The sequence below is a fragment of the Cebidichthys violaceus genome, unplaced genomic scaffold (genome assembly GCF_023349555.1).
Source record: "Cebidichthys violaceus isolate CVI_PGR_0920_01 unplaced genomic scaffold, fCebVio1.0.p SCAF_26, whole genome shotgun sequence".
NCBI classification, from domain to species: domain Eukaryota; kingdom Metazoa; phylum Chordata; class Actinopteri; order Perciformes; family Stichaeidae; genus Cebidichthys; species Cebidichthys violaceus.
The window spans coordinates 2370356-2393930 of record NW_027176439.1 but is presented as its reverse complement, the minus strand read 5'-3'; the positions used below and the strand labels follow the sequence as shown (position 1 = coordinate 2393930).

The window sequence follows — 23575 nt, the reverse complement described above, 5'->3', positions numbered from 1 at the left end:
CGTGACGGCCGTGGTATTGTGCTTACGGGTTGTCCGTCCGTCCGTCCGTCCCATCGTCTCTTAAGTCCATTATCTCAGGAACACTTGGAGGCAATTTCTTCCAGTTAAGGACAGACATCCACTTGGACTTGAATGGGATGAACTGATGAGAATTTAGTGGTCAAAAGTCACTGTGCTCTGACAAACAAATGCTAATTCTAACAATTTCACACACACGTCTGATAGGATGAAGTGATGACATTTTGAACAGACATGGATGTAAACTGCAACTTGTCTGACTTGTAGACATTTAGGCTTCAACAAGCTCTGTGCCCTTTTGTCTTTTGTTTTTTAGGAATATCTCAACAGCATCCTCCAGCACGCTAAAGACTTCAAGGAGTATCACCGCTCGATGTCCGGTAAAATGCAGAAGCTCACCCGAGCTATCGCCACCTGGCACACCAACACGGAGCGGGAACAGAAGAAGGAGACGGAGAGAATCGAGAAGGAGAGGATGAGGAGACTCATGGTAAGGACCCGCGAAATGTAACTGCATCACTCCTCTCAAACACAGAGCACACTTTGATAAACATTGTATGAGTATATTACAGTTCCACAGTACAGTACAAAAGCATCCTATCAGTCCCAACAACCTCCCTGGTCCTTATAAGCCACATGAGCTCTTCCTACTAGCTTGTAAGCCTCCCTTGTTTGTTATTTTGTCAATCCATTCAACATGTGAGCGTCACTGTTTGGCTGTGTCCCATTCTACTTAATGGGGGAAGAGACTGTGAAGAGCTCATTGAATAGTCGCCTCTATTATTCATTAGTTATGATAATAAATGACATTCTAGTAGTTGGCCATGGAGTCACAAAGGTTAGTGTCATGGTTTGAGTCGAGTAAAAGTTACTTTACTGAATATTTGTTGTTGTATTTGAACAATTTTTGCCTATTCCATTTATTAGTCATAGCTCATAGTCATTTTCACTGAAAACTTTTGTTGTTTGTTCTATAGAATTTCAGTTTCCCAAATCCCAAGATGACGTCCTCAAACGTCTTGTTTATTCACTTTACTGTCATAGAGAAGAAAAGAGAAGGAAAAGCAGAAACATTCACATTTAACAAACTAGAATCAGAGTTTTTTTTTCTTACTTAAACTTTGAAATCAATAAAATTATTGGCGAAAAATTTATAAATTCTTGCAGCTTTATATCCGTTTTCCTCTGAATTTTACCTGATAAATACAACGAGTGCAAGCGATAGACGGCGTTCAGGACTCACAGTCGGAGCTAATGACCCGAGGCGGCTGCCAGCGTGGTCGTAAGTAGAGGCTGTTCGTTCATGACGGTGACTAGGAGACAGTATTTAATGTCAACAAGTGTCTTGCTGATAACTGATGCGTTTAATAATGCTCCATCGATTGCCATCCCACCATGAACTTCCGTCACCTCTTCCCCCCCTCCTCTCTTTCAGGCAGAAGATGAGGAAGGCTACCGAAAACTGATCGACCAGAAGAAAGACAAGCGCCTGGCCTACTTGCTGCAGCAGACGGATGAATACGTGGCCAACCTCACCACCCTGGTGTACGAACACAAAGCTGCGCAGGCTGCCAAGGATAAGAAGAAGAAGAAGAAGAAAAAGAAGGTAGGAGGAGAAATGGTTCAGGTGGCGATTATTCACAGGATGTAGCTCCAAGGTTTTCACTATCTACTGTCAAAAAACATGAATATGAAAGGAGCAAAACCGACACTTTCTGGCTTCTTTACCGTGTGTGTGTGTGTGTGTGTGTGTGTGTGTGTGTGTGTGGCACTCAACGTAAAACTTTTTAAATAGTTTCAATTTCACAGGAGCTTGACCGAAGCAGTAAACGACTTTCGGGTGAAAACAGCTCGGTGCTGCTCTTGTTCTTTTTTTCAGTTTGGCTGGGTGTCTTATCGTTGTATAAAGCAAATCCGATCTTCCCCCTCGGAGCACCGTCTGCGATTTAACTGTGAGATGAATTATCACCTGTAATCCACCTAATCTCATGGTTCGTTATTTAGTTTATTTCAAACCTCTTCCAGAATGACAATGTGTAGGTTATTGTCAAGGATCACATTACCTTCCTTTGCATGTTTTTTTTCCCAAGCATTTAAAAATGTTCTCAAGCCTCGGAGACACGGCGGGCTGAGAGCACGCGCTGCTCCACACGTAATTTCACACCGTCGGTCGGAGAGGCAGAACTAATCGGAGAACTCCACCGGTGTCGTCTTCGACTGGAACGAACACGTGCACGACGCCCGGTCTGAGATCCCTGACACTGTTAGCCGTTTGAAGAGGCTCTTTGTGTAACCACGTAACTGTGTGACACCCACAGACTGTATGTGTGGTGATGATCCTGGGAATAGCACCCTAAAAACAAACACCCACATGACCCGTGATAATCCTGATGGAGAGCTCCGTCTTGCTCTTTAGAGGCGTAATGGAGGAAACTATGCCATTATAGAGCCGCCATTATTGAGAAATGACATAATGCTGCTGTTACCTATACTTTAAACACACCCTGCTGTTATAGAATAACAACATCTGTGACGATACGTCTGAATGTGTTCATGTGTTTGATCTGTAGAAGTTTGATGGAGATGGTGAAGGCACCAGCGCCATTGGACCTGATGGAGAGGTGAGTCTCAGAGCTTCCAGTTGGTTTTTATTCCTTTTTGTTGTTGTATTGTTTTAGCTGTCCAGACATGTTACTGTTTTGGTTCTTTCTCACGGCTTTCATAGGTGTTTTGTTGTTTGGTGTTTTCAGTGAAAAAGCGGTAAAACCCCACTGTACGCTAGCAGACAGACACATTTAGAGACTAGCCGGTGAACATCGTGGAGCGTTGAGCAGCTGAAGAGACAGGGATTTCCCTCAGGAGCTGGTGGAGACCAAAATGGAGACAAAAACGACTCCTAGTGAATGATGATGTTGCGCTGTTGCTGCTGGTTGTGTAAATAAGCTTATATCAACGTATCAACGTAAAAGTTGACGATATTTCAATGTTGTCTTCACAAACTGCAGGTTTGGTATTTCATATTCCTACTTGTTTTACAGATCTCATGCTTTGATATTGTCCTTTGTTTATTTAAGATTATTTAACTATCATTCAATTTTTATTATGATGATATTGACGCTCTGCTGTGTTACGAAACCAAACCTGCACTTCACCTCAGCTGCTCTGGCAGACAAGTCAGATCACGCAGTGAATATCCATTCAGAGGCAGATTCTGCCCTCGGTGACACTGCAACCAAAGCACCTCTTAAATAATGCAACAAACAGAGAATTTGAATTCTGAAGTGTGAATCCTCACAGCTTCCCTCAGCTCTTAATTGTGTTCTTCCTCCTTTGTCTCAGAAATGGATACGCTAAGGCCTTGATGGCCAATTTTGAAAGAAACCTTCATTAAAGTTGTTTACCTCTAAAGGGGGCTGCTGAAGTCTCAAATGCTGGAGTCTAATGATGATGATGGGTTTGATATCCCTCCGAGTACCATTCAAAAATAATGAATCAGTGAAGCAAGAACAGAACTTCAAGTCATGTTGGTCTGAATTGGAACACAGACAGAAATACAGGCCATTGTCCAGATCTTTAGTTTTAATGTCATATTGACGCCATAGTCGGGCGAGGTCGGCTTTATATCCTCTAGGGTTCGGCAATCAAGTCTATTTTGCCGGTGTGGCATTATTAAAAGTGACTCAGATGATCATCATTTTCTAAAACAATTTAGTTTCTTATTATCATCAGACATTTTATAGATGCTGGATCTGATCGCTAATAATGTCTAGAGGCCCTTTTATTATATGTAGCTGAGGAGCTACTGATGAAAGAACTACTGTAGCTCATTGGTCTCATGTCAAAATTAATACGATTTCAACAAACAATGCCGCAACCTGAGAGAAAATTGAAGAATTTGTATTACCTAAAACGCTAAAAACATGATCGACATGAGTTCAGTTTTTTCGATCTACATGTTTTCTCCTCTTGGTTTGTTTGTCCTGCAGCCCATCGATGAGAGCAGCCAAATGAGTGAGCTGCCCGTCAAAGTGATTCAGACGGAGACGGGGAAAGTCTTGCAGGGGACGGACGCTCCCAAATCCAGCCAGCTGGAGGCCTGGCTGGAGATGAACCCCGGGTGAGGAGGAGGAGGAGGAGGAGGAGGAGGACCATTACTGCATAGAAACAACCAAACATAGTCAACCTCTAACAAGATTAAAGTGATGTTGTTTGTTTTCACTGTTGTTCGCGCAGAACAGCGACCAGAAGCGTATTCATATTTTACTTCTATTTTCTTTTTTTAAGTAACTAATTGACCCTTGGCTAAGTCCCGCCCCTTGAACACAGACTTGCCAATCATAGCGTAGCAATCGAACAGCTCCGACCAGCGTCGGACAACTCTTGGTTTTAGATTTTCCTCATTGTCGGGCAGGTTTAGTGGATTTGGAGCTAGTGGTGGTTAAACTTTGTGTAACTGTGATACTCGTTACATGAACTAACGTTCGCGCTTGTGTGTGTTTCCTTAATATCATAGTCTTCTGTCTCGATGGCCAGGTGATGTGGTGGTTCACTTTCACACTGTGATCTGTGGACTTTAGCTTCTACCTTTTATCTTTTTAACCTTTTTCCAGTTTGACATCTTAGATGTGTCCTTTAAAAACATATTGTAGAGCCTTCTGCATGATATTTATTCAGAGAGTGCAGTTAGTGTGATCTCCATGGTTAAGCAGCTCTGACAGCTTGGCTGAGTGACAGCTGGGGGCGGGGCTTATTGACGGGTCAGTTGTGTTTGCGGGCGTACTGTGATCTTTAAAAAGGTCAGAATCACGAGGCTTTGTGCTTTTAAAGGAGCACCAGCCTCTTAAGGTGGCTTGAGGATTCAGCATCCTAAATAAAGTAATTTTGGGAGCCGCTGCTTTTTAATTCTGCTGAAGGTGTTTATTATTTGTATGTGTGACTGACGGAGAAGAGTTATAGTAACCGTACTTCCTGTTTCCCTCCTTTACAAACCAGGTATGAAGTCGCCCCGCGGTCGGACAGCGAGGAGAGCGGCTCCGAGTTCGAGGATGAGGTCAGTGACTTTGTCGTTAATCAACTCCCTCTAAAGGAGGATTTTTAGATCAGCCTCTCTCTCTTCTGCTCTTCTTCAAAATCATGCAAACGAGATGTAAAGACCAAACACAGACAGTGAACACACTCCAGCAGGGGGCTGTAGCTGTATGCACATTGGTAATGCAGAGCCTCGTCTCTCGTCTGTCTGTGCTGCTGTTTTCATCTCATTCATGTGTTATCAACTGTGGCCCTCGAAGGAGGAAGAGGAGGGGTCCAAGGCAGAACCGGAGGACCAGAAGATAATCGATCCCAACGGAGTGGAAGTGTTTGTGGAAGCTGCCAAGCACATTATCGAGTAATGTATTTTATGTATTTACCTCCCACTGTCTTTTTTTATCGTCAGTCAGAAATAAAGTTCAAGGTCCAATTATTAGTTTACTGGAAGTTTAGTGTTCTTTGTTGGATGAGTTTTTGTGGTTTTGTTTAAAAATATATTAAACATTGAAAGTTTAAAACATGTTTTTTAACCTTGAAACAAAATAAAAGAATCTCCTTCGGATTTTCCAAGCGGGAGACCTTCGTCCGAGTGACCCACTCAACCAAGATTAAAGAAAGAATAGAATAAAACATAAATAAATAAAGCTCAGTACTCTAATCGAGGAGCTGTGGCTGACCTCCAGCAGAGCCCCCGTACTGAGACCGCACTACGCCTTGAAGCGGTCAGTCGACTCTAACGAGCACAGTTCAGTCGGAGTGGGTTCAAAACGTCTCTCTTCTTCTTTTACGTCACACACACACACACATTCAGGTCGGCCAAGCAGGATGTGGATGACGAGTACATCGTTCCCACTGGACAGACCAGCTCCCAGTCGTACTACGGCGTGGCCCACGCTGTCATCGAGAGAGTGGAGAAGCAGTCGTCTCTGCTGATCAACGGCTCACTCAAACATTACCAGGTACACACACACACACACACATTCCCTCTCATTTTATACACTTTTATAACGGTCTTTTTTCATTTTTTTTTATTACTTACTTTTGAGCAGCGGTTGTTTTTATTTTGTATTATTGTTTTTTTTTATCCACAATGTTTGTTTCAGATTGAAGTTAATTACCTTTCTGTCAAAACACTTTTATTTTCACTCATTATTTCACTCTATATGAAAAAACAACATTGGAGCCTCAAGGTTCATTTTATTTGTCGTTTGGCACAATGAAATGTAAGTTGGAGCCTCGTCACGCTGCTCAATCACATAAAATATAAACATATCAAGTAAAACAGCCAAAGTTAGCGGAGGTTGATTTGCACGGTGCGTTCAAGCTCTACTCTGTAAAAATGACTTTGGGTGAAAGTCAATTATGACTATCATGATGAATTCAAATGTAAATGTAAAAAAATGAACTTATTTGGGAGAGAAACTTTAATGAACACAGTTGTGTGAAGGAGATGTTTTTACAGTAATGTAAAACATTAGAGAGGTAATTAAGACCTGTTTAACTTCCTAACACAAGTTACAACCAACTTATAATACATCATTAAAACTACTAAGATATTCTTTCTACCAAAGCGAGTAATTAAATAAGAATACAAGAAACATGTATTTTGTGTTTTCTGCAAATAACCACTGTAGACGATAATAACAAAGTACAAAGATAGTAGTTAGAATTCTTGAGGGTTTACATTGACTTCAGGATGGCTCAAATTTAGCCATGCAGTTGCTAAACCAGAGCTCTGTTCCCTTCAGAAACATTTCTATGTTCACATTTTAGTAAGTATGAATACACCGTGATAGAGAGCGTTACCGTCCGGTCTTTAAATTGTACCCTGATGTACATTTGAGGCCATGACGTCCAGCTAAGTCAGGATATATGAATTTAAGTGAGAATCTCTTACTTCTTAAGCTTCAAGTGGCAGCAGATTACAAACCCTTATATGTTTGAAGACATCTAATACTCCATCACAATTAAATCACAAGTTAACATTAACTCACATGCACATGAATACATTGAGAGAGTCAGATCTTAAATGATGGGAGACTAAATCTGAGTTCTGTGTTTTTAAAGTTTATTCAGTTAATACGAGGCTTCAGACGTACGAGTTAGGACGGATGAAGTGAGTTTTATTCATGAGTTACTGTCTGGCATTTTTAAATGCAGTTTGAACCAGGACTGTGGATTTTGTCCACCATCTGTTACATTGGAACAACATTAAAAAGGCTCAGCAGTGGCCAGAGGAACAAATACAGCGACCGATTAACTCTTGACATGTATAAAGTGTCTGGGTATTGTTTTAAGACAATAGATTTAAGAAGTTAATCTCTACTTTAATCCTTCTCCATTGTCTTTCAGAGCCAGTGGTGACTAAATTCAATCTCTTGTAGTCTTTTAGAAGCTTGAGGCGGTGAATTGCTCTCATCAAACTAGTTCCCGATTAACTTTCTGTTTATCTTAGTCACATTGTTTTACAGAGTGACGCTTTAATCTAGGGTTGGGCGATAATTCAGAATGATAATTTATCGTCTGTCAATGGAATTGGTGATTAATCGTGATGAAATCATACACTGAGATATCGTGATACACCTAAATGATAATAACAAGCACGCACTAACTGAACTTTCTCCGAAAATCTGATGCTTTTTGCACAAAAGTTCTTAATTAGACGAGAGAATCCTCAGTACTTTTCATTCACAGAACCCTGTGGGTTATTTCATACAGACTGTTTATGAATCGGATGCTGTACCATGATAGATAGCGGAGATACTGAATGACCTGATCGTGATAGAAGATATTCTTTCCCTACTTTAATCCCGTCTCTACTGTAGCGGCAGTGAAAGATGGTGTGCTACAGGAGATAGGGAACTGGTAATTGGATGCTGCTAACATTTCTTTTCTCGCAGTCAGGTTGCCGTCCTAGCGCTCCTCTGATTTATGGTGTGCTGGGCTTTAAATGAGATGTTGTGGCAGCTCCTTGGGGGAAACTGGAGCTGTACAATAATTGGATCAATTGTTTTGCTTTGCCAACAGCGAACTCTGTAACAAACCTGAATTAATTTGCGGAAGCTTCACATTTATGTAGGACAATTTTCACTTATTTCTTCCTATGTTACCCTCTACCGGCATTATTCTGTGCAATTAACTCTGTTGTCAGGCATTTCGTTAACTAACATGCAGTCGGTGATTGGCTGGTTCTCCTTTTCTGCCCTTCTCCCTTTTGTCCACACTGTTTTGCTGATTGTTTTTCCACAGGCGAGCTACGCAGTCGGTAACACAGTTGATATATTTTTGACACCACTTGGGATGTAAAATGCCAAAGTTGCAATGGGATCAAAGTACACTTTAAAAACTCACTATGAAAGGCCTTCAGTCAGCTCCTTTTAGATACATGGAGAGCCGATACAGACAGAAGTGGAACCTCGGTGGATGAAAGTGAAAACATATTACATTAGTTATCAAAAGAAGATCCCGGAGAATCGCCCAAATGTGTGTGATTTGGTTGGAGAGATAGATCAGGGATACAGTAGTCTTGGAGATTTTAAAGTCTTTCCACTTTCCTAGAGTCCTAAACTGATAAATAACTCAGGACAGACCTTTTTTTTATGTATTTGATTTAGTCTGAAGTTAAGCCAAATGGCATTATTAGGTTATCATTACTCTGTTTATGGGATAAAATAACATAAATATGATTTCATCATCAGTTTCTCCAATTGCATGTAGACAGGCGGAAGAAAAGCATTTAAAAATGCACTTTTTGATCATTTTCTGGGAGAGCTGAGACGATTACTCGATCAATTAGTTGACCGTTTTTTTTCCTATTTTGATCATTTATGATGTGATTTTTCAAAGAGAAAGGCCAAATGCTCTCTGGGTTTAGCTTCGTTAGTTGTGGGGATTGGATGGTAAATTAAATATCAAATAAACAGACTAGTTGAAGACGTCTCCTCTCGCTTTGGAAAATGGCAGTCGAACATTCTTCATTATTTTCTGACGATGAATCCAGAAAGTAATCTTAATCCATAATACGGCAGAGAGATTTCCCATTTAGTATTCAGATTGTCATAGCTGCCTTTTTGAACAAGCTATAGTTTTGCCACGCAACATTTAGCCTCTTCGACATGCAGTCATTTCCCGTGATCATTTCCTCAAACACTTCTAAACACTAAAGTGTTCTTGTCTCTTATGCGCTGGAGGAGAAGCAAAGGGACATATTTTTTCAGGCATGCCTTCGTCTCTCTTGTGTTATTTAGGTCCAGGGGCTGGAGTGGATGGTGTCCCTGTACAACAACAACCTAAACGGCATCCTGGCTGATGAAATGGGCCTCGGCAAAACCATCCAAACCATCGCCCTCATCACCTACCTGATGGAGCACAAGAGGATCAACGGGCCCTTCCTCATCATTGTCCCTCTCTCGTCAGTACTTCCTCAGCTCGCATCCATCACGGCTCTTATCCTGCGGCGTTATGAAACCCAGAAATCTAGATATACATTGTTTTAGAAATTGTTCTCTGAAAATAATTTGAGATTGAAATACACCGACACTATCAGTCTAAATCACAAGATAGAGCTGTAATAGAGATCAGGGGATTCGGGAGTGTTTGTTAAAATGAAATTTGAGTGTCAGGTGTGAACACTTGTCTGCCTGCGGGGAGTGATGAGTCAGAGATCCTCTCTCTCTATAAAACAGCAGCTTGAACGTTGCTTCCTTAACCCTTTTAGTGCCGATTGAGTCCAAAAGACACAAAATGGTCTCAACAGCAATGCTTCCATGTCATTATTCTCATTTTAAAGGGGTGAAACGAACATGTTGGAAGTTTTTTAATCATTCATTTATATGTCATAATGTGTATTAATCCCTTCAAACTCTTCAAACACAACCCTCTCCACTCTTCTTGTGCAGGTGAACAACCCAATTTCACATTTCACCTAATTAGTATTTCTTTTTTCGTGGTGGTTTACCACTGAGGCGTTAAAGGATTAGAGTGAACGATGGGAGGTGTTTTGTTTTTTTTCATCCTCACTGAAGAGGTGCACTTCCTTTTGTAGTCAAACTGAGCACAGCAGAGGCTCAACTTTCAATGTCAAATGTTCTCTTGAACATGCAGAGTGAGCTCATGTGGAGGAAAGCTTTAAACGCATCGTTGTGCTTTGGGAAATTTAAGTTAATGAGTCGCAGAGAGGCAGAGTCTGTTGAGCTTCCCGAGCGAGATTGACGGTAAAATACAGCAACCCGGGGTTCAGGTTCAACTTCTGGCTTCATATAACTCTTTTCAGAAGTTCTGGCTCAGCTCAGCGAGGAGTTGGTCTAGAAGTGTTCTAAATTCAGACCACTTCCTTACATGTATGTTGTTGTTTTTTTCTAGGACTTTATCTAACTGGCTCTATGAACTTGACAAGTGGTCGCCCTCTGTGGTCAAAATTGCTTACAAGGTAAGAATCTTGTTTTATGTATTTTTTTCTGTCATTTTTTTCCCCTTGATTGCTTTTGACCGACTTACGACAGAAGGTTTTCTTTTTTCTGCGTGTCTCCCCCATGGAAGGGCACCCCCGTGTTGCGTCGTGGGCTCGTGCCTCAACTCCGCAGCGGGAAGTTCAACGTCTTGCTGACCACCTACGAGTACATCATCAAGGACAAGCACATCCTGGCCAAGGTGAAGGAGATCAAAGCTTCGTCTTTGCAGAATCCGCTCCTCGTGCACTCAATTGCCGTTTTGTACACTTCGTATACACACATATACACACACACATATACACAGTGTCCCATATATTTTACCGACAACTTCCTTTTTTATTTAGAAAGTTTCCTCTAAAACTTTACTAATCAGTAGTTAAAATGAGAGATATTCCGATTCCATTTGTTCCTTCCTGATACAGACTCCGATACCAGTGCTTTAACAATTAAATATATATATATATATATATATATATATATATATATATATGTGAATGGAAGTGACCATATTTAGACTGTGGAGGAGTGACGTAGAGACGCCGTGTATGGCTCTGATACCAGTAGCAACCTGTCAATCACAAGTTAGCCCCGCCCTAAAGCATACTCTGCTTTATGGTCTGTTTGACTCTAAATGGACCATAATGTACTAAATGTTTAACCACAGGTTGTATTACTAGTTTGCACATGTGCAGTGCTGATCTGATTAGATGTAGGGATCAGGTAGCGAGTGACACATGTTGTTGTTCACGTGAAGCGTAAATAAGAGGATAAATGATATGATAACGAGATATTGGATCTTAAATGACTGATGCCTGCAGAAGTCAAAGACGTAGTACTAACAAGTTACAGCAGGCGCTTAAACTCCAGACTTTATTTGGGGCTAAAACTGCAGGAGAAGCGTCATCATAAATCTTTGTGAGAGCAGCATTATGGCGTTATAATGAGCTGAAGTTGGTCAATAGTTTTGTAGACGACGAGACGCATCATTAGACCCTCATGACACCAGAGCTGAAACTTCACAACAAGAGAGCTCTCCTTGCTGCAGTTTAAAACACGGCAGCAGCGCTCTGTGTGAGCCGCCATCGATTTATCGACGTTTCGCGGAGACCTGAGCACGGTGCGCTGCAGTAGCCGATCCTGCTCGTAATAAAGGAACTCACCGAGCTTCAGAGCATCTTGAAGAATAGAAAGAAGTCTGCAGTTTGCTGTGCTCTTTTGATGGTAGAACGCCGCGTTCGCTGGGTTCCTTGTATGTGACTAGAAAGTTAGATCAGCTGCAACACGGGGGCGTGATGCGCCGGGTAGCAAAAAACTAGAGCCTCATTTTATTTAATTTTTTTCTTATTTAGTCAAAGGACGTCTTTGATCATCCGCACATCAGTGTCATATTTAATTTGTGATTAACGTAGCGTTTCCGTTGCTGTTTTAACAAAATATTAAGAGGTCTGCGACTATCAGTTCAATGTCTGATACAGACATTGAGCTTAATAATAGTGCTATGTATATGTCATACAGTTTCAAGGCTGTAAGCTGTATTACTGACTGCACAAAGTGAGTATTTGTACACACACAGTCAGACTACTTTTTAACATCCGCACCGGGTCGGGGAAAGAATTTATCACGCATACTAATTCTGATGCAGGCTGGAAAGTGTAATGAAAAGAGATCACTCAAATATGTTTTTGCTTCAGATGGGAAACACTTCAAGGCGCTGGCTTTAACTCACACTTAGACATGTAGCAGTTTGTCAGACTCTCCACCAGTGGGAGCGTTTCATTCGTTCAGCACTTTTTTTTTGTAGCCCACGAATATGTCGCCCTATACAGTACAGAACTATACCTCTAAGAGATTTATTTTACCAGACATGACCCCTTGTGAGTCTGTGTGTGTGTCGTCATGGCAAAATGTGATCCTTATATTATATTTTTGTCTCTCTGTAGGGACAGATTTTGTCACCACAAAAGCATCCCAACCGCTACTTTAAGCCCCTTTTGTGGCTTAAGATTTGCTGTTGATGTGATCCCATCGCTAGATGGTCTCTAGCGTTTCGTTTTGTTTTGTGTTTCATGGTCACAGTGCGTCTCGGAGTGAGCAGAATGTCTTTTTTTTATTTTTATTAAGAACAAGGTGTTGATTTTTGTTCGCATCACCTAGAACTTTCCGCTCAAACAATGATTATGAGCGTATGAAATAAGAGAGGGAATAAACCTCTCATCTGCATGCGGCAGTGTTGTGCGCCCTGAGGTAGTCGGAGTAGGAAGTCAAACTTTTCTTCTCTGCAGTCGCTCTGCAGCTCCTTTGTGATCAAATGAAGGCATGTTTTTGTTGTTGTTCGTGTGGAAACGGTGGGTCCAATTAGTCTCCCTCCACACACAGATCCGTTGGAAGTACATGATCGTGGACGAGGGCCACCGCATGAAGAACCACCACTGTAAGCTGACCCAGGTGCTGAACACCCACTACGTGGCTCCGCGCCGCCTCCTCCTCACCGGCACGCCGCTGCAGAACAAGCTGCCCGAGCTGTGGGCGCTGCTCAACTTCCTGCTGCCCACCATCTTCAAGAGCTGCAGCACCTTCGAGCAGTGGTTCAACGCCCCGTTCGCCATGACGGGAGAGAGGGTACGTACGAGGAGGCCTTTTAAGTTTGGTGAAATAATAACATTTTTTAAGGTTGGACGTGGGTCACACAGGAGCTCAAATGCTCTTCTTTCTATTTATGCACACGTGCAGAATCACAGCATCCGAGGCCAGACGGTGAACTGTTTTGTTTTTTTCAAAAGATTTAACCCATGACTTTACCTCCTAAGGTTGTTTAATTTGATTTATTGGCAGAGAAGACCAAACACACACAGAGAAGTTACAAATCTAAAAACTAAGACATTTTTCATCCCATAAGAAGCCTGCAGTTGTTAAAAAATGTCTTCTGACCCTCTAGAAACTCCCAGAGAGAGAGCATAAAGTGTACATTGAGAAGCTAAACTAAAACTAAAACTGCACTAAACTATAGTGTATATCTTATGAAAACTGATAAAAGGTTTCTTCAGATCCCCCCACCCCCCACCCCCGAGACTTTTCTCTCCTTCGCTGTAGACATCTCTCCTGAAAAGGAAGCAAACGTGATGTAAAGTTTAGTATAAAGTTTGAGACTTTATTTTATACACACAATTAACACTCAGGAAACGTTCTGTATAAATACTATTCTAATTTCCCACAGCAAAGGTCAGGTCCTTCCTAGCGAATAAGAGGTGCTTCAATGTGAAACTCTGTCTTTTGTTCTGGCCGCTTCGCTCCGTCCACCTCCAAATGTCACCCTGCCCGAGGCTGAGGAAACCTAGCAACCCAATTTGCTGTAAAAAAAAAAAAGAAGATACGCTCTTGTTTTCTATCACCTCTTAAACTTTAAACCTGCTGGTTTCAGGGTCGCCTCTAACTGGCAGCTTACTCTGCAAAGAAAGTACAAACGAAAAACAAATATTTATTCATCACTTGTTTTTCAGTGTTTGAACTCTGTATGGCAGAGCTGAGCACCAATCGTGTTGAAACAAAGTTAATAAAACTTAAAAGTAGTTAAAAGTTTTCGTTTTACGTCCATCTTTGTGCACAAGCAGAGGTCTCCAGGGATTAGCTGCCCCCGCAAAGGTCAGCACGGCTCATTTAAATTGTTGACCACCTCCACGCAGCTCGCCGCGCCGCGGACATCCACACAGCGCGGTGGCAGCACACACTACCTACACAATGAATGGAGGCGGCACATGCAAAAACCTGTTAAATATGAACAAACTTTAACAAAAATGTTCAACGCACTTCATCCTCAGGAAACATTTGCAAAGCTGATTTTTTAAAAATGACTCGTAAAACCACCGATACTGGGCATCGTCGTGGACTAATCGTGGTTTTATTAAAGTTGTAAAAGTTTCTGCAGTCGAACAGTTTCTCCAGAGCCGAGATGGGTCCAGCTCACAGTCGTTAACCTTTTGAACGGTTGTATTTGAGACCTTTGTGACGGGAATTCATCATTTTTATTGGGTGATGTGTCTCCTGCAATTAATCAACTTGTCGGCTACTTTTTGGGAGAAGTGGATGGTTGCTAGTGCAGCAGTCTTGAATGCCAATACGGCAAAAACATTCCCTCTTTTCTGTGTCGCTACCAGTGGACACATTCTCCACGGGGTGCTTTTTAATTAGACAACAAAAGCTCCATACCCCTCCAAAAAAAAAATCCACTCTCTGGCAAACAGGAGGATTCAGCCTCAGTCACCTGAGCTGTTCGTGTGTGATGTACCCTGTCTGTGTTGTTTTTGTATCGGCTTGTACTGCAGTTTTTTTAAGGACACATCATCCGGTCACAGAGAGCTGCTGCGGTGCTTCATCCTGCTGCCCAGAATGCATAACGCACCATTTTGTGACGTGTCATCTCACACGTGCTCTGTGACTTGTGTAGGTGGACCTAAATGAGGAGGAGACCATCCTGATTATCCGGCGTTTGCATAAGGTGCTCCGCCCCTTCCTGCTGCGCAGACTGAAGAAGGAGGTGGAGTCTCAGCTGCCAGAGAAGGTGAGACTTCTACCTGGATTTTGATGTTGCACGGTTATATTTGCCGCATCGCACTACACTACAGCGCCGCACTGTTTGACTTATCTGTTTTCTGTACACGCTTTTAAATGAAACCGTGGTTGTACAGTTTTTGACACCCTTGAAATGAACCCTAATTTACCACTTCATCAATTCTTAGAGGCCGCAGCCTCGTAACCGCTGGAGCGAGCAACTTGAAGCCTGACAAATAATGCGCATCTTTCCTCTTAAGGATCCAATTTTCTCTGTGTCCCTGGTGTAATTTTATTTAACGAGGCAGCGAATTAACTGCAATAAATGCATTTATGGTAAGTGGATCGTCCCATCGCAGTGAACTGAGTGGATGAGAACAATGTGGCCGTCGCTGATTCCCAGAAGCATCTTAAGGATAAGATGATCGAACATCCATCTGAATTTTCCCGAAAGCATCTAAACAGAAGAGGCTCTGAGAAAGGATGATAGATTAATGAGCGACTCCCATCCTCTCGTAGGAGGCTAAGAGCATCTTGAGAAGCTCCGGGAACCAAAAACCACACATTTTATGTCCATTTTAAAGGTCCCACATTGTGGAAACTGAGATTTCCACGTCTTTTTTTCATTGTAAAAAGGTGCAATTTAAATACTGTGAAAGTCTCAAAACCCTCAATCCATGTAGAAATGCACACAGCCTGTTTTCAGAAACTGTGCTTTTAAAACGAGCCGTCCGCTCTTAAAGAGACAGGCGCTAAAACAGAGCGTTTCAGACAGAGGGTGAAAACAGATGCATTCAGACAGACAGCGTGAGGAAAAATAAAGTGTTTTTTGAACATTAAAACATGTCAACACGTTCTAGAAGAAACCCAAAATACAAGTATGAACCAGAAAGTGAGCACGACGTGTCCCCTTTAAGGCTGTACTTTTATCATGAACACTGAGTTGTTTTTTTTGTCCTTTGACGTTTAATGTTTAAATTAGAAAATAATACTAATCTAGCGCACACACAAATTAACAGATTGAGCAGCAGATAAACATATCAAGGTTTACTTTCTCAAACAGTAACATGAATACCGAACAATTCCAGGTATAGAACATTTCTTTTACTCGCATCTTTTGTGATATATACGTATATTTTAAATATGTAGCTCAGCTTGTAGACAATGAATTAGTCCTCTTCAGCACCACGGACAGCTGACGTTAAGAAGCTCTACAATCGATCATTATTTCATTTCCTCTCATTCCAACTGTTGTTCTGTTGTTGTTCATGGTGTCAGCCTCGCCCATGAAGAGGCTCTTTCACTGACGCGTCTTCTTTACTGTCATTCCCACAGGTGGAGTACGTGGTAAAATGCGACATGTCTGCCATACAGAAGGTTTTGTACCGGCACATGCAGAGAGGCATCCTCCTCACCGACGGCTCGGAGAAAGACAAGAAGGTAAACACAACGAGACCCTCGTGGCTCCACTGTACGGCTCTGCTTTGTGTGATCAGTGTGTGACGTGATGTGACTCAGCGAGCTGTGGAGATAACAGAGGAGTGATATTTACAGTTTCCTCAGTTGTGTTCCTCAATAGAATTCGTTGTTTTGGACGATGCTAGAATTAGGATAATTACCGTACAGAACTGTCACTGTTGCATGTTCATAGTAAACATGCAAGTTATCTTCAGACAGGTAGGATATCAACATGGCAGCATGTGCTCATACAAGAGAGTTCATTCACAAAAACGACACAACCACCGTTTTATGTGACTGGAACATGCCAACGCACATTCGCTGTAATCTGACAAAGAAATACCACCACCTGGTAACACAACTCAAAAATAGATGTTTGACGTTTCCAAAATGTTTAAGAGGCGTTTGTGTTCACAACTTGTTTCCGCTGCGCCCCCCCCCCCCCCCTCCCCCCCCCCCCCCCCCCCCCCCCCCAAAGTGGCCAAAATCATCACTCGCGTAAAGACGAGTGTCGTTGTTTTGATCTGCCATTCAACGTCTGCAGGGCAAAGGAGGAGCGAAGACCCTGATGAACACCATCATGCAGCTGAAGAAGATCTGCAACCATCCGTACATGTTCCAGCACATTGAGGTGAGAGAGCACCGACACTGGCTGATCAAGAGCTTCTGAATCCTCTTGTGCATGTCTGTGTCGTTCAGCTACTGTAATTATCAGTTAATTAAACGTTTACTACGTCAGATTGATTACGTTATCTAAATAATATCGTAGAGATTGAGACCATAAACTCAAGTTGACAATGTTTACTGAGGTAATAAATCAAGACAGACACATTTAAAGGTAGTGTGAGTTTGATAGTATCGTCTTATTTAAACCAGTCGATGTTTTCTGTTGTAGGAATCTTTTGCTGAGCACTTGGGCTTTCCAAACGGCGTCATCAGTGGGTAAGTCTGACAAACCTCATTCTAGTGTATTTCTATCACCCGTTGGTACGTGAATCCTGCCTCTGAAGACGTATTATGTGTATAATCTTAAAAACAATGGTTATTAGTTAGTTTGGTAACACTTTTCCTTTATCGTCCCCGATTTAGCATTCATGAGCACCACATAACGTCTAACAATTAGTTTATAAAACACTGGCAAAGTACATTTTAAGTTTATATTATTGTACAGTATTACTTCCCCTATGAAGAGGTATTTTATGTTTATAATGTTTTAGTATTGTTTGTAACCAGCCTTTACTAACAGGTGCCCACAGAAGGATCTAGTTGCAGATAAATACATTAATCAACATAAATATCTGCTTACAACTTCATTATAGTGTGTGATTATTAAATGTTTAAATACTGTTTATAATAGGAGGGGTCACTTCAGGTAAACACGGCCTTATAGTACCTTGTGATTGTGGCATAGATGAGAGTCAACTTTTGACAGAAGAAGTTGTGGCTTCCATTTATGTTTTTTCCCTTTTCCACATTGTTCTGCACGTCGTCAAGACGAGATCATTTATAGAAAGCCCGCCGGACTCTCACATCTATTCATGTGGTTCTGAACAGACGGATTGACATTTATTTACAACATTGTGTGCAGCGTCTTTGTCAAGGTTTTTCCCTCTGACTATGTTGAATGGGTTCAGGAATTTAACACTCAATACGAGAACACATTGAAGTTCAATTGTGAAAAGTCAGTGTGTCGGATAATTCATAAATCGCTTTATTTCTTACTGGCATTTGGCAAAAGACGGCAATTATTTATGGCAGCAGCTTCCATTATGACTTTACTGTAATTATGTAGTTTTCTCTTTACGCCCTACAACAGGCTAGGGCATATATGTATATATGTTCCTGTCACCTGTGTATATATACAGTATATATATGTGTGTATGAATGTATGTATGTGTGTATATATATATATATATATATATATATATATATATATATATATATATATATATATATATACACACATACATACATACATACATACATACATACATACAGTGCTGTGAAAAAGTATTTGCCCCCTTCCTGGTTTCTTATTTTTTTGCATATTTGTCACACTTAAATGTTTCAGATCATCAAACTAATTTTGATATTAGACAAAGATAACCCGAGTAAATACAAAATGCAGTTTTTAAATGATGATTTAATTTATTAAGGGAGAAAAGCTATCCAAACCTGCTTGGCCCTGTGTGAAAAAGTAATTGCCCCCTAAACCTGATAACTGGTTTTGTCACCCTTGGCGGCAACAATTGCAATCAAGCGTTTGCGATAACTGGCAATGAGTCTTTCATGTCGCTGTGGAAGAATTTTGGCCCACTGTTATTTGCAGAATTGTTTTAATTCAGCCACATTGGATGGTTTTTGAGCATAAACAGCTTGTTTAAGCTCAGGCCACAGCATCTCAATCACATTTAAGTCCAGACTTTGACTAGGCCACTCCAAAACCTTCATTTTGCTCTTTTTGAGCCATTCAGAGGTGGACTTGCTGGTGTGTTTCGGATCATTGTCCTGCTGCATAACCAAAGTGTGCTTGAGTTTGAGGTCACGAACTGATGGCCAGACATTCTCCTTCAGGATGTTCTGGTAGAGAGCAGAATGCATGGTTCCATCAATTATGGCAAGTCGTCCAGGTCCTGAAGCTGCAAAGCAGCCTCAGACCATCACACTACCACCACCATGTGTGACTGTTGGTATGATGTTGTTTTTATGAAATGCTGTGTCAGTTTTATGCCAGATGTAACGGGACGCACACCTTCCAAAAAGTTCAACTTTTCTCTCGTCAGTCCACAGAATATTTGCCCAAAAGTCTCGGAGATCATCAAGATGTTTTTTGGCAAAAAAAAAAACGAGCCTTTGTGTTTTTTTTGGTCAGCAGTGGCTTTCGCCTTGGAACTCTCCCATGGGTGCTATTTGTGCCCAGTCTCTTTCTTATTGTTGAATCATGAGCACTGACCTTAACTGAGGCGAGTGAGGCCTGCAGTTCTTCAGATGTTGTTCTGGGGTCTTTCCAGACTGATTCATGTCAGTTACTTTGTTTCTCATCTGTTCTTGAATTTCTTTAGATGGAGGCATGATGTGTTGCTTTTCGAGATCTTTTAGCCGACTTCACTTTGTCAGACAGGTTCTATTTAAGTGATTTCTTGATTCAACAGGTCTGGCAGTAATCAGGCCTGGGTGTGGCTAGTGAAATTGAACTCAGCTTTCCAAAATAATCACAGTTCATTCATGATTTATCAAGGGGGGGCAATTACTTTTTCACACAGGGCCAAGTAGGTTTGGATAGCTTTTCTCCCTTAATAAATGAAATCATCATTTAAAAACTGCATATTGTATTTCCTCGGGTTATCTTTGTCTAATATTAAAAAACATTTGATGATCTGAAACATTTAAGTGTGACAAATATGCAAAACAATAAGAAACCAGGAAGGGGGCAAATACTTTTTCACAGCACTGTATATATGTATATATATATATATATACACATATATATATACACACATATATATGTATATGTATATATGTGTATATATGTATATACGTATATATGTATATACGTATATATACATATATGTATGTGTATATATATATGTATGTATGTATGTGTGTGTGTGTGTGTGTATATATATATATATACATATATATATATATGTATATATATATATGTGTATATATATATATATGTATGTATATATGTATATATGTATGTGTGTGTATATATATATATATATATATATATATATATATATATATACATATACATATATATAGCACATGTGGTGACAGGAACAAGACATCTCAGCACAGAAGCGTTCTACGCAACATTCAGTGAATTTAAACAAGAGAAATCACATTAATTCAAATCAATAACATATCTTGCTTCACCTCAAAGCATTTTATGATGAATGAGAGAAAAATAATTGGATTTTTTTTTTTTTTTGCATTTGAACTCTCCCATGTTTTGCTGCTGCAGGTAGGGAGATGTCTTTGTTCCTACACCGTCGTTACAGGACTCACAGAAGTGTGTAACGCAGCATTACGTCGCTCCTGTCACTCACACACACACACACACACACACACACACACACACACACACACACACACACAAGCTCTTGTGTCAAACCTAAAAATGAATGTAGTTTGTCTGGATTTTTGTTGATTTGTGAAGAACATAACTCTTTTGTTAATAATTATTTATTTAGAATACGTGCTGGAAGAAGTTGAGGTTGAGTTTCTTTTATGTTGCACATTTCAGCAACAAGGCCATTCAAAGAGCTTTACACGAAACTTCAAAATCATTGAAACAAAGTGCAAAAGAAACACACCACAAAAGGACGTTCAAATATGATTTAATTCAGTCATTAAAGAGCTCAAAGAAAAGAACATTAGAACAACCTGAAACAGGATAAGACCGGTACAAAACACAAGACTTAAACTAAAGTGAAGAGTAAGATATGGATCATTATTTGATTTAGTTAAAGGCAGCAGCACACAGAAGTCACTCAGATCTTTTACTAAAAGAGAAGAAGAAATAACACGGTGTAGAAATACTCTGTTTCAAGTAAAAGTCTTGCTAGCATGCTGGTGTGAAGCACTCTTTGTGCCGCAGTAAGAGCTCACAGAGCTGCTAGCCTGACGGTAGACTTTAATAATCGATATATAGGTGATGGTGATCTATGTTGCATCTTTTGCTGCGTTACCTCCACCCAGACTGGATCTGTATCGAGCCTCGGGGAAGTTTGAGCTCCTGGATCGCATCCTGCCGAAGCTGCAGGCCACCAACCACAGAGTCCTGCTGTTCTGCCAGATGACCACTCTCATGACAATCATGGAGGACTACTTCGGCTACCGCAACTTTCAATACCTGCGTCTCGACGGTGAGTTCCCACCTCTTGTTATGTTCAAGAATTCTCAATCATCAAACCTACAGGTGGTTACATAAAGCGGGGAAAAAAATAATAATTTCAACCGCTCTGAAGTCAGTGTCGACTCTAAATGTTATCCTCACTTTGTTGTAACACACAATGCAAATGACACACCTGTCTTTAACGTTAGTGTTTTTCTCCTACTAGTAGTAAATTAGTAAAAGCTGAAAAACAACGTTAACATGCGGGAGATAAAACATTTGGAAAATCTATTTTAAGTGACTCTTGGTCGTCACTTAAAATAGATTTTATTAATTATAATACATTATTAATCATAATACATCATTTGTTGGTGCGGATTTAAAAAGTAAACAGTACACGGTGCTCTCTAAGCCTTGAGTTTGGCGTGTCGGTCGTCGCCATCTTGGATTTTTGCAACCAGTGAACAGAGGTTGACCATATTTGGACTGCAGAGGAGTGACGTAGAAACGCTGTTCAAGTTAGCCCCACCCCTAAAGCATACCCTGCTTTATGGTCTGTTTGACTCTAAATGGACCATAATGTACTAAATGAACATCATGCTGTATTGAAGAAGACTTGAAACTAGAGATTGAGACCATAAACTCATGTTTACAATGTTTACTGAGGGAATAACTCAAGAGAGAAGTAGAGTCATTTTCTCATTGACTTCTATACAACCAGAGGAGTCGCCCCCTGCTGGTCAGTAGAGAGAATGCAAGTTTTAAGTCCCTCATTGGCTTCATAACCAGAGGTCTCCGCCTGGTCACTGCAGCACGGACAGTACATGCAGATGAACTTCTTCAGATGATGCCAAATGAAGAGGTGGATAATCGGCCAATTCATGAACACACCATAAGCTCGCCTACTTTTTAGTGGTCCAGTCAAATACGAAGAATTTGATTTGAATCCCTTTTGCTACGCTCAAATATTCCGGCTCACTGTGAAATATGTCACAGTACAGAAGATAAAGCTGCTCTAACTCCCGTTTCGCTGGGGCTTTCATCCGAAATATAAACTGGTTGTTAGATGCGTTTGTCACATTTTGAAGCCTGCTTAATTAGAGTCAATACATGGCCTTTTCTTCAGAGAACCTCTGAAACAGTTAAATCGGTCAGAGACGAGGCGCAGTACACTGGAGACATTTCCACTTCTCAAATAGCCTTACATCAAAAGAAGAACTTCTAGCAACTCTTTTCAAAGGTAACTTCATTTCAAATTGATCGCGCTTTGGTGTTTCAGGAAGCACCAAGTCTGACGACCGAGCAATGCTGCTGAAGAAGTTTAATGAGGAGGGATCTCAGTACTTCATCTTCCTGCTCAGCACCAGAGCCGGCGGCCTCGGCCTCAACCTGCAGGCTGCAGACACGGTGGTCATCTTTGACAGTGACTGGAACCCACACCAGGTACGTCCGCCAGTAGATTTTATTATTATAACCTGGAAAGTGTGTCAGTCTCGTTGTTTTACGTTTCCTCTTTTACTTCGAGGCAACTGGAATGATCTCTCTTTTCTCTTTTGCTGACTCCAGGACCTCCAGGCTCAGGACCGGGCTCACCGCATCGGTCAGCAGAACGAGGTGCGTGTGCTCCGTCTCTGCACCGTCAACAGCGTGGAGGAGAAGATCTTGGCAGCCGCCAAATACAAACTCAACGTGGATCAGAAGGTCATCCAGGCGGGCATGTTCGACCAGAAGTCCTCGGGCCACGAGCGCCACGCCTTCCTGCAGGCCATTTTGGAGACTGAGGAGCAGAACGAGGTGCGGTGTGAGTCCGTCACTTGTGTTCAGCTTATTAGGATTTGTTATTAATTTTAGGTGAAAGACGAGGTATTTGTGTTTGATCAGATAGGTTTATATAAAAAATGTATGAAGCTCTAAATGGATTTTTCTCCTTCAAGTTAAATTATGCATGCAGCTTTCGATTGAGTTATTGCAGAGACAGCTCTTTAGATATGATCAGCGAACCTTCACTTTTAATATTGCATGTTTTTGTAATGCAATCTCAGCTTTTTAATTAGTATTTGATGAAATCGTTAAGCCGTTTCGCGAGTGATTAGTTTTGAACTGTTTTGCCGAAACAGTTAAAATTTTTTCCAAATGTTACTCCAGGAAGAAGATGAGATACCCGATGACGAAACCCTCAACCAGATGATAGCCCGTAATGAAGATGAATTTGAGCTCTTCATGGTAAGAAAAG

The 23575-nt window shown here is 41.1% G+C and overlaps 1 protein-coding gene across 1 annotated transcript in view; it reads left to right on the top strand.

Annotated features, from left to right (window-relative positions):
* smarca2 (SWI/SNF related, matrix associated, actin dependent regulator of chromatin, subfamily a, member 2) overlaps positions 1-23575 on the top strand; it is a 51676-nt gene that overhangs the window by 11158 nt on the left and 16943 nt on the right. Inside the window, exons 9-27 of the mRNA XM_068720698.1 lie at positions 335-508; positions 1454-1624; positions 2589-2639; positions 4005-4135; positions 5011-5068; positions 5307-5404; positions 5858-6005; positions 9294-9457; positions 10408-10474; positions 10585-10695; positions 12873-13115; positions 14938-15051; positions 16377-16481; positions 17044-17130; positions 17395-17441; positions 21207-21373; positions 22622-22785; positions 22909-23136; positions 23488-23565. Coding sequence (XP_068576799.1) covers positions 335-508; positions 1454-1624; positions 2589-2639; positions 4005-4135; positions 5011-5068; positions 5307-5404; positions 5858-6005; positions 9294-9457; positions 10408-10474; positions 10585-10695; positions 12873-13115; positions 14938-15051; positions 16377-16481; positions 17044-17130; positions 17395-17441; positions 21207-21373; positions 22622-22785; positions 22909-23136; positions 23488-23565 — 2406 coding nt within the window. The remainder of the gene's footprint in view (positions 1-334; positions 509-1453; positions 1625-2588; positions 2640-4004; positions 4136-5010; positions 5069-5306; positions 5405-5857; positions 6006-9293; positions 9458-10407; positions 10475-10584; positions 10696-12872; positions 13116-14937; positions 15052-16376; positions 16482-17043; positions 17131-17394; positions 17442-21206; positions 21374-22621; positions 22786-22908; positions 23137-23487; positions 23566-23575) is intronic.